Here is a 19,825-nt window from a genome sequence, read left to right as displayed (position 1 = left end):
TCTTTAGATCTTCATCTCATACTACCCTAAGGAGCAGAGGTCATGTCCTATTCATGCTGGAATTCCTCCCATGGTACCCGTAACAGTACCTAGCACCTAAGTGTTTAATTAAGTACCTGCTGAGTTTAAAAGAATTAAATACGTAGCATTCTCTTTAAGACAAATTCTTGTCATGTGAAAATCATACTACCATAAGCAACTAGTTGCAGAAAATTATGGTGTTCAATTTTTAATCATTCTGAAAACACAAAAGTTTAAAACTTTTTAAAAATGGAGACAGAGTTGTTGAGGAGAGAGTTATTTTAGATTTTACAAAAGCAAGTATAAAATGTTCTAGCCAGGAAAGGTTTAATTCCAGATATAAACATTGAAGGACGGAGCAAAATTTTAAACCAGATACTATAATTTTTATATTTTGAAATTCCGTAAACTTTTAAATTTGTATCATGTAAGCTTTAATTAAGTATACTTGAAATACTACCACAACAGGAAATATTGTTCTTAGAAACGTAATTCGCAATTATAGGGGAATGACGGGAGGGAAAATGAAAAGGTAATCATGTTTCCTCATACATGTTTTACTACAAGGGTCTACATATCCATCTAGTTAGTTAATTTACTGTTAGAATACTTTGTCCAAAAATTTGGTAATGCATTCCACCTCTTGAGTGATCTTAATGAATATGATTATTCCATCTACAAGAAAATATCCATTCTTAACAGCCCTTCATTAAGTACTATAAATCATGTAACAAATTTCTGATGGCATTCTTTGATTGTCAAACTAGATGTGATAGGCAGAGTAGCATGTAAAAACTGACAAGTAAACTAAGTACTTGCTATTAATTTTAAAACCTCCATCTTATAAAGGCATTTTTCATACTTGCCACATATAAACGTGATCCAAATAAATGTATTTAACTTCAGTTGCTACACAGGCACACAGAAGAATACTGAACCATGACATTTAGCTTTACGAGACACACACACACACATACACACACACACACACACACACACACAGACACACACACAGACACACATTGTTTCCACCTTCCCAGAAGAAAAACCATTTGCAACTGGTATTAGAGACCCCAAAAGCCACTCAATATCCCATTGTTTATATACAAGAAATAACGGGCTTCAGTATTCTATCAATAGTGATCATATTAGGAGAAAATAATTTTTTGTTAGACTTGTCCTCTGACAGACAGTGAGAAGAAGAGAAGGGAGGATACTTTCTAAAGTAAAATGACATTCATCTCCTTTTAGGTGTTTTCTGGAAATTTAATATGCTCTCCCCACCCTCTCCTTTTCCTCCTTCCTTCCCCCTCTCTCTCTCTGTCCTTCTCTACTACCTCTCTGATTCCAATCACACTAACATCAGCTTGCAAGCTGACAATTCAGTCACATCTCAAGCAACCATTTATTCTGTTATTTAATAGAAGGGGAGAAAGCCAGTTACCATAACAACTCACATCCATCATGGTAATTATGGAGTATCTAAAATATAGCAAACCATACTTTTCACAGTATTTTCTAGGGGGAATGTGTAATAAGCACAGATACCACTTCTCCCCATTATTATTCACAATGTTAATCTAATTGTTTCATGTTACACAGATGCTAATGTTATTCCTTGTACTTCATACCAAATGTGTTTTTAAAATAAAGATGACACTGAAAGAAAAAGGCACCTACACTTCTTATATTTCAAATGATTGGTTACAGTATATGTATTTTTTTTTTTTTTTTTTTTTTTTTGAGTCAGAGTCTTGCTCTGTAACCCAAGCTGGAGTGCAACGGTGCGAACTTCAGCTCACTACAACCACTGCCTCCTGGGTTCAAGCAATTCTCCTGTCTCAACCTCCAGAGTGGCTGGGATCACAGGTGCCCACCCCCATGCCCGGCTAGTTTTTGTATTTTTAGTAGAGGCAGGGTTTCACCATATTGGCCAGGCTGGTCTCAAACTCCTGACCTCATGATCTGCCTGCCTTGGCCTCCCAAAGTGTGTTGGGATTACAGGTGTGAGCCACCTTGTCTGGCTATGTGTGTACTTTTCTAGGGAAAAAAATTAAAGAAGGCAGAAAAACAAAACCAATTTATTAGGCAAAAGGAATCAAATGATTATCACTTGGGAAAAAAAGAATGTAAAACTAAAAATTTTATTTAGACTAGAGCTGCCAGTAGGTCTGGATAAGCTTTCCCTGAAATAAAAATGAAAAGAGAGCTTAAAACTAATGCTAAGGCAGAACTATCGTTGGGTAGCAGCAGCAGGATCAGGAAAATTTGCATGTGCTCAAGAATGAAGAAAATAATGAAGCAAAACTGCCATTCTCATCCAGGGACAAATCAGCATCAGCCAATTTAGGTTAGAGTGTCATGTCAGAGTTAGAAATGCCAAAGGATAACAAGACTGGCAGCAAATTTCAGGGAAAGAAACTGTCATTCACCTTCAGCTTCCTCTGCAACGGAAGCCAAGTTAACCTCAGGATGAGAAGTAGGTATGTATATATCAGAACAAAACAAGGTGGACACTTGAGAGCTTGAAGAAGTCCTAGCAGATCTGAAAGGACCACTAGTGATTCCCTGTACAAAGGAGCAAAGAGAGAGGCCACTTCAGTTTTAGAGAAGTTTAAACAAGACTGTCATTCTGCAGAACTGCTCCTGGTATGTCAGGCCAAACCCCAATCAAACTTGGATCTATGATTCTTCCAAAAGTAACATGGGAGAATTTCACTTTAAGAATAGGCAAAGAAAAAAATCCATAGCTTTTTAAAATAAGAGGATATAATACTTTCCAAATAAATTTATCACAGATTACATTAAACAGCTAGCTCTCCATAGCATTGAAAATTACTTAGTTTAGCAACCATGTAGTTCAAGAAGTATCAACAATTAACACAAAACAAAATATACTTCAAAATATAGAAAGCAAAGGTGTCTAGTCCAGCCTGAAAGGAGCTTGGAAGTCACTACTCCATCTTAACAATGACTAAAAAGCTGAATAAACTATAAAACCAACAACTGTTATGAGATCTGTAAAAGAAGTGATGTCACAGAGCAAAGTGCTGCTCCGAAAGTTGGAGAGACCGACAGGCCGCTACAGAGAGAATTACAACTTACAAAGCAGAAACCCACAGACAGAAACCACAATAGCAAAGTGCTGGGGGAGGAAAACCTGAACGATTGTTGATGAATGGCTGGAGGCTGAGAATGGACAAGTCTGAAAATTAAAAACTCTAGGTGGACCTAGTCATAAAAAGGTTCCCCACACCTTTATGAGTTTTAGCTCCAGAAGCTCAATCAGTTCTCACAGTGATTATCAGAAAAAACTCACCTTGTGCTCACAGCAGGGGTAGGGGGAAAAACATTTTGAAAAATAACAGAGCATTCTATTCTTAACAAGGTCTGCCATCAGAAAAAAAAAAAAAAAAAACATTTAACAGAGCCTAACCTAACAGAGTTTTATTAGAACCTACGCAGCCTGAAGGAGAGAAATACCCACCTCCAAGATCCTCTAGCCTTCTATATAGGAGAAGGGAAACAGACAGCTCTAGCCCATTCTAGCCATCCTATCCCAACTAAGGAAGTAAAAAAGAGAAAAAATCCAAATCCTGAGAAACACCTGTGAAGGTTCTAGGCTCACTATGAGATTGAGACCTAATTATAGTATTGAGGAATGACTCTACTCCCCCCACACCTTATCATTACATTACTAAAGACCTATTTACTTTATTTCCTTTTACCTCGCATATTACGTCTGGTTATCAAGAGAAAACTACAAGGGGGACTAAAAGGCAAAACGCATAGCTTAAAGAGATAAAGCAAGTATCAGAACCAAATAAGGATAAGGCAGGGATGCTGGAATTAACAGACTGGGAATTTAAAATAACCATGACTAATGTGCTAGAGGCCATAATGGATAATATAGACAATATGCAAGAACAAATGAACAATGTAAGCAGAGAAATAGAAAAATCAAAGATCCCCCTGCAAAAAAATAAATGCACCAGATGAAAAGCATGGTACCAGAAATGAAGAATGCTTTTAATGAGCTTATTAATAGACCGAACACAACTGAGGACAGAATTTCTGATCTTGAGGCTCTCTCAATGGAAACCTCCAAAACTAAAAAGCGAAGAGGAAAAAGAATAAAGCAAAGAAAACAGAATATCTAAGAACTATGGGATAGCTACAGAAGTTGTGACATATACGTAATAGGAATTCCAGAAGAGTAAGAAAGAAAAAAAATGTATTAGAAACCATCTTAAGATTTTTCCCAAATTAATGTCAGACATCAAACCACAGATATAGAACGCCCAGACAACATCAAGTAGGATAAATGCCAAAAACCTATAGGTATGTATATCATATTTAAACTATATAAAAGCATTAATTTTTTTTAAATTCTGAAAAAAGCCAGAGAAAAAGATATCTTACCTACAAGAGAAGCAAAGAGTATTATATCCATTTTTCTACCAGAAAGCATGCACGCAAAAAGAGAGTAAAATATCTGAAGTGCTGAGAGAGCAAAACTACCAACCTAGAATTGTGTACCCCACAAAATGATCCTTCAAAAATAAAGAGGAAATAAAACCTTGCTCAGAAAAGCAAAAATTGAGAAAATCTGTTACCAGTATATCTGCCTTGCAGGAAATGCTTAAAGTTTTTTTAGGGAACAAGCAAATTATAGAACTCAGAAGCTCAGAAGAGGAGGGATAATTGAAGATGAAATAAAAGCTTTTATTTTCCTATTAATTGATCTAAGAGATAACAGCTTGTTAAAAGAATAATAATAGTTGTCATGTATTTGATTATATATGCTTATGTATAAGTGAAATGAACGACAGCAATGATACATGGAATAAGAGGAAAAAATTAGGATTATTTGTTATTATAAAGTACTTGCACCACCTGTGAAGTGGTACAGTGTTTGCAAGCAGACATAGATTAGTTGTAAATATATATTGCAAACTATACAGCAACCACTTAAAAAGTAAAAAGAGAAACATAACTGATAATGCTAACAAAGGAGAAAAAATAAAATCATACAAAATGTTCATTTGGAACCAAAAGGGATAAAAAGAGCAAAATACAAAAGCAGAACAAAGAATATGAGCAACAAACAAAGAACAGTAATGAATATAGAAGATACTCATCAATATATATGAATCATTTTGGAAGCAAATTAAGATTGTCAAAGTAAATAAAAAACTAAGATCCAGCTATATGTTGCCCACAAAAAAACTAATATAAAGAAAAAGACACATTAAAAAATGTAACTGGATAGAGAAAGACACTCTGCTAACACTAATCAAAAGAAAGCAGGAGGAGCTATATTAATTTCATACAGAGCAGACTTGACAACAAAGAAAGCTGTCCAGAAGAGGAACATCACATAATAGACAGATCAATTCTCCAAGAAGACATAATTCTTAAAGTGTATGCACCTAACAACAAAGCATCAAAACATATAATGCAAAACCTGATAGAACTGCGAGGAGAAATAGTTTAATCTACTCTTATAGATGGAGACTTCAACATTTCCTTATCAGAAATAAACAGATCCAGCAAGCAGAAAACCAGTAAGGACATAGTTGTACTCGAAAACACCATCAATCAACTGGATATAATTGACATCTACGGGTTATCTCATGCAATGACAGCAGAACACACAATCTTCTCAAACCCACACTTAACATTCCCCAATAGTGACCACATTCTGAACCACAAAACACACCTTAACAAATTTAAAGGAACAAAAATTAATATCAGAAATGAAAGAGGGGATTGTCACTACAGACTATCTGGACCCTAAAAGTGTAATGAAGAAATAGTATGTATAACTCTCTGCCCATAAATTTGATAAGCTAAATGTAATGGTCCAATTCCCTGAAAAACACAATCTGTTGAAACTCACATGGAAAAAAAAATAAATTATTTCAATAGGCCTGTGTCTATTAAAGAAATTGAGTCAACAATTAATAAGCTTCCAACACAGAAAGCACCAGTCCCAGATGTGTTCACAGGTGAACTCTACCAAACATTTAAGGAAGATATCACACCAATTCTCAACAGTCTCTTTCAGAAGGCAGAAGCAGAGAGAATACTTTCTAACTCATTGTATGAGGTCAGCATTATCCTAAAACCAAAACCAGACAAAGGCATTAACAAGAAGAGGAAATCTCACAGCAGTATCTCTCATGAACAAAATTGTAAAAGGGCTCAACAAAATATAACCAAATTAAACGTAACAATGTAAAAAAAATTATATACCACAACCAAATGGGATTTATCTGAGGTATACAAATCAATATTAGAAAATCAATTATATGTTTAACTCAGCATATCAACAGGCTAAAGAAGAAAAATCACATAATCTTATCAACAGAAGCAGAAAAAGCATTTGACAAAATCCAACAGCTTTTCAAGATTTAAAAAGTCTCAGTAAACCAGAAATGAAGAGGAACTTCCCCAACTTGCTAAGAATATCTACAAAACAGCCACAGCTAACATCTTAATTTTGAGAAACTACAAGCATTCCCACTAAGATCAGGTGCAAGGTAAGGATGTCCCCTACATTCTTTTTCACCATCATACTGGAAGTCCTTTCTACTGCTGTAAGACAAAAAGAGAAAGTAACATATATGCTGAAGAAAGGAAAAAAACAAAACTATCTTTGCCCGCAGATGACATGGCTGTCTACACAGAAAATCTGAAAAAGTTGATTAAAAAAACTCCTGGAACTAAGCACTTAGAGCAAAACGGTAAGACACAAGGTTACTATAAAAAAATCAATTGCTATCCTAGAAATTAAAAACACAATGGCATTTATATTGACATGTCCAAAAATAAAATATTTAGGTATAAACCTACATATATATGCAGACATATCTCTATATGTGTGTATATATATCTATAGGAGAAAAATTATAAATCTCTAATTTATTGAAAGAAATCAATAATGAATGAAATAGAGAAATATTCCAGGTTCATGGATTGGAAAGCTCAATATTGTCAAGATGTCAGTTCTTCCTAACTTGGTCTACAGATTCAGTGCAATCCCACTCAAAATCCCACCAAGTTACTTCCTGGATAACAACAAATTGATTCAAACATTCATATGAAGAGACAAAGGACAAAGAAGAGCCAACACAACACTGAGGAAAAACAAAGTTGAAGGACTGACATACCTAACTTCAAAACTTACTACAGAGTTACAGTAATCAAGATAGCATGGTATGAACCAATGACTAGAGAAACAGATCAAAGAACAGAATAAAAGTCCAGATACAGATGTATATAAATACAGCCAATTAATCTTAGACAATGAGTCAGAGTAAAACAATAGAGAATGGATAATTTCTCAACAAATGATACTGAAACGACCAGATACCTTGATGCAAAAAAAAAAAAAAAAAAAAAAAAAAAAATCTAGACCCAGACTTTACACACTTCATAAAAATTAACTCAAAACAGATTATAAAGCACAGTACTGTAAAATTCCTAGAAGATAACACAGGAAAATATAGTGTTAGGCTTGATGACAGCTTTTCAGAAACAGTATCAAAAGCATTATGTATTAAATAAACAATGGATATGCTGGATTTCGTTCAAATTAAAAACTTCTGATCTACAAAAGGCACTGTCAAGAGAATAGATAAGCCATAGGGCTGTAAGAAAATATTCACAAATGACAGATCTGACTGATAAAGGACTACTATCCAAAATATACAAAAAAAATCTTAAAACTCAATCATGAAAAACCTAACAACCTGATTTTAAAATGTGCCAAAGAAAAACATATACAGATAAAAAAATAAGCATATGAAAAAATGCTTCACATATCAGGCAGATGGAAATTAACAATGAAATATCACTACACACCAAAGAGAATGGCCAAAATCCAGAATATAACACCAACTGCTGACAAGGCTTTGGAGCAACAGGAACTGTCATTCACTGTTGATGGAGATGGGACAGCCACTTGGAAGATGTTTTGGCCATTGTTTACAAAACCAAACACACTCTTAACATACAATCCAGCAAGTGTGCTCCTTAGTATTTACCCAAGAGTTGAAAATTATCTCCACACAAAATTGTGCACAAAGATGTTTGGAAGTAACCACGATATCCTTCTATAGGTAAATGGATAAATTAACTCCCAGTATTTCTAGACAATGGATTTTTATTCAAGACTATAAAGAAGCCAGCTATCAAGGAATGAAAATACATGGAGGAAACAAATGCCTAATACTACGTGAAATCAGCCAGTCTAAAAGTCTAGATACAGTATGATTCCAACTACTTGACATCCTGGAAAAGGCCCAACTAAAGGGGCAGTAAAAAGATCAGTGGTAACCTGGAGTTATGGAGAAGGAATGAATAGGAAATTACAGAACAGTTTTGGAAAGTAAGCTACTGTGTATAATACTAAAATAATAATATGCATACTGCTGTGCATTTGTTCAAACCCACAGAATGTTTAACACCAAGAATAAACCCTAATATAAACTATAGGCTTTGGGTGATAAGAATGTGTCAATGTAGGTTCATGTGTAACAAATATAGCACTCTGGTGGGAGATAATGGGAAGATGAGCTGCAGGCAAGAGGGCAGAGTGAGCAGGGAGTTATGCGTGAATGCTCCATACTTTGATCTCAATTTTCTAGGAACCTAAAACTGCCCTAAAAAATATTTTTTTAAAAAAAATGAGGACAGAGCACTTCTACATTCAAAATAAAGTTCTTTCACCCATTTATTCATTCACTTACTCTCATGTAGTTGCAGCCACTGTGAAGGCTATAGAATATCCTATAAGGACATGGATTATTCAGGGGCTATTATTAATAGAAATGAGGAACAACACAAACAGTTCAGAAGGGCTTATTCACATGCCAATAAGATCCTATGTCTTAGTAAGACTCCTGCAATTATTAGATTTACTACTAATTTAATAGCTTTTCTGGAAAAAGAAAACTTTCCCACTGCATGTATATATGAAGTACAGCACACCTCAGACAGGTGTGGTCCCAGACGAATGCATTAAAGCTAATAATCCAATAAAGAGAGACATGCAAATTTTTTGTTTCCCAGGGGATATAAAAGTTAAAGTTATGCTTACACTATACTATAATCCATTATGTAAGAGTATTATGTATTCAAAAATATGTACATGTCTTCGTTTTAAAATACCTTGTTACTGCTGGGCATGGTGGGATGTACCTGTAAGTCTCAGCTATCAAGAGGCTGAGATGGAAGGATCACTTGGGCCCAGGAGTTGGAGGCTGTAGTGTTCTATAATTGCACTTGTGGACAGTCACTGCACTCCAGCCTAGACAACATAGTGAGATCCCATCACTAAAAAACGTTTTAAAAATACTCGACAGCTAAAAATGTAAATAATTACATAAACCTTTGGCGAGTCCTAGTCTTTTTGCTGGTGGAAAGTGTCGCCTAGATGTTGATGGTTGCTGACTGATTAGGGTGGTTGCTGAAGTTTGGAGTGGCTGTGTCAATTTCTTAAGACAACAATAAAATTTGATTCATTGCTTAATCTTTACTTTCACAAAGCGCTTCTCTGTAGATGCCGTTTGATAGCTTCATCCATAGAGCTTCTCTCTAAAGTGGAATCGATCCTCTCAAACCCTGACACTGCATTATCAACTAAGTTTATGTAATATTGTAAATCCTGTGGTGTTGATTCAACAGTGTTCACAGCATCTCCACCAGGAGCAGAGTCCATCTCAAGAAACCACTCTCTTTGTTCATCCATAAGAAGCAACTCCCCATCCACTTAGCTTTTATCATGAGACTGTAGCAGTTCAGTCACATCCTCAGGCTCTACTTAGATAATTCTGCTTCTCTTGGTACCCCTACTACATCTGCAGTGACTTCCCCCACTGAATTACTGAACCCCTCAAAGTCAACCAAGAGGGCTGGAATCAATTTATTCTAAATGCTAGTTAATACTGATATCTTAAATTCTTCATATATATCTTGGATGTTCTTAACAACATATACGTGGTGAATCCTTTCCAGAAGGTTTTCAGTTTTTTTCCCAGATCCGACAAAGGAATCACTATCTATGCCAGCTATAGTCTTATAAAGTGTATTTCTTAAGTAAGACTTGAAAGTTAAAATTACTCCTTGATTCAAGGGCTGCAGAATGAATGTTGTGTTGGCAGTCATAATAACAACATCCGTCTCCTTCGTATATACCTCCATCAGAGGTCTAGGGTGACTAGGTGCATTGTCAAGTAGCAGTAATACTTTGAAAGGAATCTTTTTTTCTTTTTTCTAAGCAGTAGTTCTCAATAGTGGGATCAAAACATTCAATAAACCACATATAAATAGATATGCTGTCATCCAGACCTTGTCCCATTTCTAGAACACAGGTAGAACAGATTCAGAAAATCCTAGAGCACTAGGATTTTCAGAATTGCAAGTAAAGTTGAACGGGCTTCAACTTCAGTCACCAGCTGCATTAGGCCATAAAAAGAGAGCCAGCCTGTCCTTTGAAGCCAGGCACTGACTTCTCTTCAGCTATACAATTCTACAGGGCATCTTCTTCCAACAGACAGCTCTTTCATCTACACTGCAAATGTGTCGGTGAGTGTAGCCATCTTCATCAATGATCTTAGCTAGATTTTCTGGATAACTTGCTGCAGCTTTTACATCAGCACTTGCTGTTTAAACTTGCAATTTTGTATTATGAAGATGGCTTCTTTTCTTATACCTCATAAACCAACCTCTGCTACCTTCAAACTTTTCTTCTGCAGTTTCCTCACCTCTCATGGCCTTCACAGAACTGAAGAGTGCTCGAGTCTTGCTCTAGATTAGGCTTTGGCTTAAAGGAATGTTCTGGTTGGTTTGTTCTTCTATCCAGACCACTAACGTTTCTCTAAATCAGCAATAAGGATGTTTTGCTTTCTTATCACTCATGTATTCACTGGAGTAGCACTTTAGATTTCCTTCAAGAAGTTTTTCTTTGCATTCAAAATTGGCTGTTTGGTTCAAGAGGCCTAGCTTTCAGCCTATCTCAGCTTTCAATATTCCTTCTTCACTAAGCTTAATCATTTCTAGCTTTTTATTTCAAGTGAGAGATATGTGACTTCCTTTCATTTAAACAATTAGAGGCCATTGTAGAGTTATTAATTGACCTAATTTCAATATTGCTGTGTCCCAGGGAATAGGGAAGCCCACTGCCGGGGGTGGGACATCTGGTTGGTGAAGAAATAAACACACAACATTTATGAAGTTCATTTTCTTATGTGGGGAATATCACCACACACCAATTAGATAACAAACTAGATAACAATTACAAATCATAACTTCAAACCTCAAAACAATCACAATCATAACTTCAAAGATCATTAATCATAGATCATAACAGATATGACAAAAAAAAATTTCAAGAGTTACCAAAATGGGACACAGAGTCACAAAGTAAGCATACACTATTGGAAAAATGGCACAGACAGAACTGCTCAAGGCAGGGTTGCCACGAACCTTCGATTTGTAAAAAATGCAGTACCTGCAAAGTTCAATAAAATGAGGTGTACCTGTAGGTAGACACACAGAGACGTAGATTTTTTTTAAAAAAAGCCTCATGTACATTAAATAAATTCAGTTACAAACATTCCTATACTGAAAACTCCAGGCCCAGATGCTTTCACTGGAAAATTCTACTGAACATTTAAGGAAAAATTAATAACAATTCTATACAAAATCTCTGAGGAAATAAAAGATAAGGGAACACTTCATAACTTGCTTTATTTGGACAACATCACCCTGATAACAAAACCAGGCAAAATTACTACAAAAAAACTACAGAACAACATGCCTCATGAGCATAGATGCAAAAATCCTTATTAAAAAAATTGTAAACAGAACGAAGCAATATATAAACAGGGCATGAGCAAGCGGAGTTTATCCCAGGAATGCAAGATTGGTGTACAGTAGAAAATCAGTAAAAATAAGTAATCATATCAACAAATTTTAGAAGTTTTGGATCATCTCAATTGATATTTAAAAAGCATTTTACGGCCGGGCGCGGTGGCTCAAGCCTGTAATCCCAGCACTTTGGGAGGCCGAGGTGGGTGGATCACAAGGTCAAGAGATGGAGACCATCCTGGTCAACATGGTGAAACCCCATCTCTACTAAAAATACAAAAAATTAGCTGGGCATGGTGGTGGGTGCCTGTAATCCCAGCTCCTCAGGAGGCTGAGGTAGGAGAATTGCCTGAGCCCAGGAGGCGGAGGTTGCGGTGAGCCGAGATCGCGCCACTGCACTCCAGCCTGGGTAACAAGAGCGAAACTCCGTCTCAAAAAAACAAAAAAACAAAAAAACAAAAAACAAAAAACACAATAAAAAGCATTTTACAAAATTTAACATCTATTTGTGATTAAAAAAACAAACCTCTAAGCAATTTAGGACTAGAAGCAAACTTCTTCAACCTGACAAAGGAAGTCTACAAAATCTCTATACAAACACCATATTAAATGGCAAAACACTGAATGTTTTCCCCTAAGTGAATAATCAAGAATATTCACTCTCATCAGTCCTAATCGACATTGTAATGATGGCTCTAGATAGTATAGTCCAGCAATAAAAAGGAAAGAAAGGCATACAGATCAGAAATGCAAAAATTAAAACCATCTTTATTTATAGACAACATTACAGTGAAACACAAAAGTAATCTACAAAAAGACTATAAGAATATATAAATTGGTTTAGTAAGGTCATAGAAATAAAATCAACGAGATATTTACATACTAGCAATAAACCATAAAAATCAAAACAAAAAGTCTAATTTGAATAGCATAAAAATACTTAGGGATATGTAATACTTATGAACTTTAACAAAATATGTCCGAGATTTGTAATACAAAAAAAAAAAAACCATTAACATAGACAATTACACTTTGTTCGTGGGTCTAGATACTCTATTACCAAGATGCCAGTCCTCTCCCAAGCTGACCTACAAGTTCAATGCATTTACGTCAGTAACAGGAAACTTTTTTGTGGTTTCTTAAAACTGGTTTAAAATTTATATAGAAAACCAAGAAACCTAGAATAGCCAGAACTTTTTTGAAAGATTAAACAAAGTTGGAAGACTCAAACTACTTGATTTCAAGACATTATAAAGTGAAAAGTTATTCAGCTATTTCATTGTGGTGAAAGCACAGATCTACAGATCTCAACGGAACAAGACTGAGTATAGAAATAGACCCACACATATATGGGTAAGTGAGTTTTGCAGAAGTGCCTAGGTAATTCAGTGAACAAAAGATGGTATTTTCAACAAATAACTCATATGTTATACAAAAATTAACTCAAATGGACCTAAGCTAAAAAGTAAAGCTTAAAATGTATAACTAAGAAAACACAGAAGATCAATTAGCTGAAAGATGGATAAATTAAATGTGGTATATTCATGCAGAGAAGTATTATTCTCACACAAAAAAGAAGTACCAATACATATTACAACATGGAAAAACCCTGAAAACATTACAGTAAGTGAAAGAAGACAAACATTAAAAACCATATATTATATGATTGTATTTATATGAAATGTCCATAATAAGCAAATCTATAGAGACAGAAAGTAGATTTGTGGCTGGTGAAAAATAAGGACAGGGGAAATGAGGAGTCACTACTAATGGGTACACAGTTTTTATTCAGGGTAATGAAAATGGTCTAAAATTGTTTGTGGGGATGGTTATACTCTGTGAATACACTGAAAACCACTGAGTTGTATACTTTAAATAAGTGAATTTTAAGGTGTATGAGTCACATCTTGTATTGATCCATTTCCAAGCTGCTGATAAAGACATACCCAAGACTGGGCAATCTACAAAAGAAACAAGTTTAATGAACTTACAGTTATACGAGGCTGCAGGGGCCTCATAATCATGGCAGAAAGCAAGGAGGAGCAAGTCACATCTTACATGGATGGCAGTAGGCAAAGACAGAGCTTTGCTTAGGAAAAGGTGTTTTGAAAACCATCAAATCTTATGAGACTCATTCCCTATTACAAGAACAGCGCAGGAAAGACCTGCCCCCATAATTCAATCACCTCCCACCAGTTTCCTCTCACGACATGTAGGAGCTACAACTCAAAATGAGATTTGGATGGGGACATAGCCAAACCATATCATATCTCAATTTCTGAAAAGAATTTAAAAGAATAAAAATAAAACACAGGAAAAGAGAAAATGGAAAATTTTGGTAATCTTGGATTCAAGCAAGAACCATTTTGTAAAATTTGGTAAACTGAAATTCTTCAAAATGAAAAGTTCACTCTTCAAAATATATTATTAAGAAAATAGAAATGTAACAGATTAAATTTTAAAAATAATATCCAGAATTTATAAAGTATACAACAGAAGTCCCAATTTTAAAAATGGGCAAATGATCAGAGCGAACACTTCAGGAAGAAAAGAGATACACACAAAATAAACACATGAAAAGATGCTCAACATCATTAATCATTAAGGAAACACAAAACCACAAAGGGAAACTAACACACATCTACAAGAATGGCTAACCTTTTTAAGTGACTATATCAAGCACTGACAAGGAGAGAGCAACTGAAACTCTCATACCTTGCAGACGGGCATTCAGTATGGGATAGCCACTAGGAAAACCACTCGATAGTTTCCTATAAAGTCTTATATGAATTTACCACATGATCTTGCAATCTCACTCCCAGGTATTTACTGAAAAGATATAGAAAAATGGATGTTCACACATGGGCATGTATGAGAATGTTTATAGAAAGGTTAGTCATAATCATTAAAAAACTGAGAAAAAAACCCAAAGGTCTATCAACTGGTGAATTAATAAACAAACTGGAATTCTGAAGAAATACTTGGAAATATGGCCAGGCCCAGTGTCTCACACCTGCAATTTCAGCACTTTGAGAGGCTAAGGCAGGTAGATCACCTGAGGTCAGGAGTTCGAGACCAGCCTGGCCAACCTGGTGAAACCAGTCTCTACTAAAAATACAAGAATTACCTGGGTGTGGTGGTGGGCACCTGTAATTCCAACTACTTGGGAGGCTGAGGTAGGAGAATCACTTGAATCCGTGAGATGAAGGTTGCAGCGAGCTGAGATTGCGCCACTGCACTCCAGCCTGGATGACAAAGCGAGACTTGGTCTCAAAAAAAAGGAAAGAAAGAAGAAATACTTGGAAATAAAAAAGACTCAGGATAGAGTAATAGGAGGATCAAAAGCAGGGTTTGAAGCAATTTCATTTGGAAAAATACCAAATTGATTGCAACAAAAGAAAGAGGAGATGCAAGGAGATGACTTAAGAGAGATTAGAATAATTTTGGAAAGATCCAAAGGTATTTTTAGAATGTCCTCTGATTAACCTGGGAGAGAAGATGACAGTTCAAGGACCATGGCGCCTCACTCCCTGGGTTCAATTTCCAGGCTCCTCTACTTGCTAGCTCTGTGACCTTGACACATCAACAGTATCTACTTCATAGTGTTAAAAGTACCTAAACTGATTATTAGCTATTATTATTATTATTTTTTTAATTTTTTAAAGATTTCTTTATTTTTAATTTTTTTATTTTATTTATTTTTTTTTTTTGAGACGGAGTTTCGCTCTTGTTACCCAGGCTGGAGTGCAATGGCGCGATCTCGGCTCACCGCAACCTCCGCCTCCTGGGTTCAGGCAATTCTCCTGTCTCAGCCTCCTGAGTAGCTGGGATTACAGGCACGTGCCACCATGCCCAGCTAATTTTTTATATTTTTAGTAGAGACGGGGTTTCACCATGTTGACCAGGATGGTCTCGATCTCTCGACCTCGTGATCCACCCGCCTCGGCCTCCCAAAGTGCTGGGATTACAGGCTTGAGCCACGGTGCCCAGCCGATTATTAGCTATTATTAATGCAATTATTTTTATTAATCAGCTTGGAAAGTTCATATGTCTTGTCCCATAGTTTGAGAAACTTTATGGGTCCTCCAGCCTTTATGTTTTAAGCAAATGAACTATATATACTGAGTAGAATATGGAATCCATAAAATCCTACTATAGATTTGGCAGAATTCTGTCCAACATGCCTTCTAATTGACACCTAAAATAATAATGTTATTTTCTCTTCTCTTTGAAATTTTCTAGGCTCTCTACAGCACAAGCACCAAGTATCTTAACCCAAAGATTTTCTGTGCTTCTATCTAGGACATACCTCATTAACTTCTGATGCCACTGGCAGAAGTTAACAGATGTCTTCTGCTATTCCCTGCATTAATGCTTTTTCTTGATTCTGTTCTGATGGTTACTTTTTATCATAAATCAGCTTTTCACCAAGACTTTAGACTTTAGTTGCCCTTCGAATATCTAAGTGCAGAGCTTAAAACACAAAAAGGTATCCAGTTTCTCCCTTCTCTATGCCAACTAATGAAATGCCAGGGAAAAACAAACATAGAAATCACCTATGTCTGAAATTAAACCTTCTAGGAAATACTGCTCTTCCCAGATCCTTCTTTAGTTGAATGAAGACACTATATTAGGCAAACAAACAAACAAAGAAAGAAAAAAGCTTCTGAAACAAGTATTTACATAATTTTTACTCTAACTATGTGAAAGGAGAATGGATGGCAAAGGATAAAGATGGGTCTTTGAAAACCCTCTGAATTTTGCTATGCTATTAAACTGGTGGCAATTAGTGTAATACAGAATAAAAGTGAATCAAATTAATTACAACCAAATGTATAAATTATACATCAAAATAAGATTTTACAGAAAAATGTTTTAGAAATAATTGTTTTTACATCAAGTTCATTAAATCTTCACAATTCATCTATTTTTACTTATAACTGATATATAGCCTACTATGTCCGAACTATATAAATCTCTTTGTTGTAATTTTGTTTTGTTATTCATTCATATATTTTAATTTATATGCACAATACTAAGTGTAATAAAATATTAAAAACAATACAAATACATTTCCCAACGACTTTCCAGCTTCACTCTTCCCCCTGGTTTTGCCATAATCTGCAATAATCAGATTTCATGTAAATCATCTAATAGAATCATATAACTTTATTTTTAAAAGGTAGCAGAAAAGAAAAGCAAACTAATAACACCAAAGGCTATTTGTCTAAAATGCTTTTATTTACTTGTAATTCCAAACATTCACAAAACAGAAACACTGGTCCCCTAAATAATTGCTAGGGATTAGAATTAAGATGTGGGCAGTATTATTTCTTTAAATAATAAATTGATATTTATTCTGAAAAAAGACAGTTAAGCACTGATGAGGTAAAGTATATTCCTAGCCATTACTCCCTAATAATTAGGCTGGGCAGTGGGGGAAAAAAGACAGTTAAGCACTGATGAGGTAAAGTATATTCCTAGCCATTACTCCCTAATAATTAGGCTGGGCAGTGGGGGAAAACATGCCAATTTCTTTCAGAAATACATCAAGATATTTGAGTATTCAGTTGGGTCAGCTATTTTGGTGACCTTTAAAAGAAACTTACATTAATTACGACCAAAAAGAATTATTTTGAAACAAACCTCCAACTTCCTTAACATATCATGAAGGGAGAAAACCCTAAAACATAAAGAAGAGGACACTGGAGAATATGGGAACCTACCTCATGTACAAGAGCAAGTGAAGTCTGCTTGAAATTTCGCCCTCTACTGCCCATCAGTCTATGCAATGGTTTTCCATCTTTACTCTGATACGTTGGAACATCATAGCAAAATAACATCCCACCTTTAAAAAAAAGAAATTCATAAACACAGTTCTTTCTTTCTTTTTTTTTTTCCCCCGAGACTGAGTCTCACTCTGTTGCCCAGGCTGGAGTGCAGTAACACGATCTCAGCTCACTGCAACCTCCGTCTCCCAGGTTCAAGGGATTCTTCTGCCTCAGCCTCTTGAGCAGCTGGGACTACAGGCGTGAGGCACCAGACCCAGCTACTTTTTGTATTTTTAGTAGAGGGGGGTTACACCACATTGTTCAAGCTGGTATTGAACTCCTGACCTCGTGATTCACCCACCTAAGTCTCCCAAAGTGTTGGGATTACAGGCATGAGCCACTGTGCCCAGCCTATAAAGACATTTGTTATGGAAAAACCTCACTGATTAGATTCACAGTAATTAATAATCAATCTGGATAGAATTATTTATAATGAAAAGCTAATTTGTTAAGCAAATTATGACTTTTGACCATTTATAGAGGAATAAAAGAACACAAGAGATTTAAAAAGTTAACATTTAAAATATTACTTATTGGGCCAGATGAGATGGCTCACACCTGTAATCCCAGCACTTTGAGAGGCCAAGGCAGGTGGATCACTTGAGGTCAGGAATTTAACACTAGCCTGGTCAACATGGTCAGACCCTGTCTCTACTAAAAATACAAAAATTAGCCAGGCATGGTGGCAAACACCTGTAATTCCAGCTACTCGGGAGGCTGAGGCAGGAGAATCAGTTGAACTGGAAGGCAGGGGTTGTAGTGAGCTGAGATTGCGCCACTGTACTTCAGCCTGAGCGACAGAGAGAAATTTCATCTCAAAAATACAAATACAGTGCAATTCTATACTTATTGACTCATAGCTTTTTACCTAAGATCACATGTAAAATGCTATTTACAATTTATTTATATTAAGTATAAATAAACGAACAAATTTACAATTCTTGACTTATTTTAAAGTGTGTGAACTGTTAGTTCTAGAGATTCTGTTCAGCTTTTTATAAATTTCAATTAAAGATAAATACTTGCACATATTAATATTCATGAACACTGGATAACACGGGTCCCGTTAGTTTATACTGACAGGTGGACAAGCTTTCCTCATTCCTGCATTCACATATACTCACTCTCTCTCTTCTCCCTGCCCTTTCCACTTTGGTCAGCTAAGCTCTCAGCTGAACTTCCAGCTTATTTATGTTTTTTTGTGGTTTTTTTTTGGCACTGATTTTTATTATCTTTATTATTTATTTCTTTATTTTTTAAGTTTGATTTGCTCTTCTTTTCCAGGCTCCTTGAGATGGAAGTTTAAATCAGGATTATTTTCCTTTCTTTTCTAAAATATACATTGAAAATGTAAATTTTCCTAGAGGGGAAACAGTGTTTAGAAATACTATTTTAGCTACAATCTACAGCTTGTTATATGTCTTATCTTCATTATCATTCACTTCAAACTATATTCTCATTTCCATTTTGATTATTTTCTCTGACGCATCGATTACTTGTAAGTATACTATTCAATTTTCAGTCTACTGGAGATATCGTGGTTATCTTTTTTGATATTGATTTCTGGTACTTCCTTTGTCCTGTGTCTAGTACAGTATATGAAAGAACTACAGAAGCACTAAATGATGTTACTGTTAATCAAAGAGCAGTCTTCTTTTCCCCTCTGTTAGGCAGACTGGATGAAGGACTGATTACTTCAATCTAATCAGAAATTGATCTGGGTTAGGACTGATTATAATTTGTGTAACTGGGGTCCAGCTCTGGTTCACTCCTTTGCCAGGGCATATCTCCCCACAACACCTGCTACCGATAAGATTTTTTAAGTGACAGTCTAATGAGTCTTTGACTCCTCAATCTAAAAAAATTACGGGAGATTGGGGTTTGCTTTCAGAGATTTTCAGCTTAGCTCTTTAGCTTTCCATCCCAGAAAGCTCCAAAATGTGGAAAGTAACTTATGGGAGAAATTGGGACTTGTGTCACTCTGGCTCCACATGATTGCCAAGATGACTGTTGGTTTCTTTACCTCCTCACCAGCCTCTTAAAGATGTTGAGCCTGAATGCTCAGCCTCCAGCTGTGGCCAGAATTAGTAAGCACA

General features: G+C 35.7%; 1 protein-coding gene across 6 annotated transcripts in view; it reads right to left on the bottom strand.

Moving 5' to 3' along the window:
• FOCAD (focadhesin) overlaps positions 1-19,825 on the bottom strand; it is a 312,140-nt gene that overhangs the window by 93,714 nt on the left and 198,601 nt on the right. For all 6 annotated transcript variants that reach the window (XM_074394918.1, XM_003928127.4, XM_074394919.1 and 3 more), the window contains one exon: positions 17,625-17,746. In XM_074394918.1, coding sequence (XP_074251019.1) covers positions 17,625-17,746 — 122 coding nt within the window. The remainder of the gene's footprint in view (positions 1-17,624; positions 17,747-19,825) is intronic.

This window comes from Saimiri boliviensis, chromosome 2 (assembly GCF_048565385.1).
Source record: "Saimiri boliviensis isolate mSaiBol1 chromosome 2, mSaiBol1.pri, whole genome shotgun sequence".
NCBI lineage: Eukaryota > Metazoa > Chordata > Mammalia > Primates > Cebidae > Saimiri > Saimiri boliviensis.
Note: the sequence above shows the minus strand (reverse complement) of the source record. Positions and strands in the feature narration are given on the sequence as shown.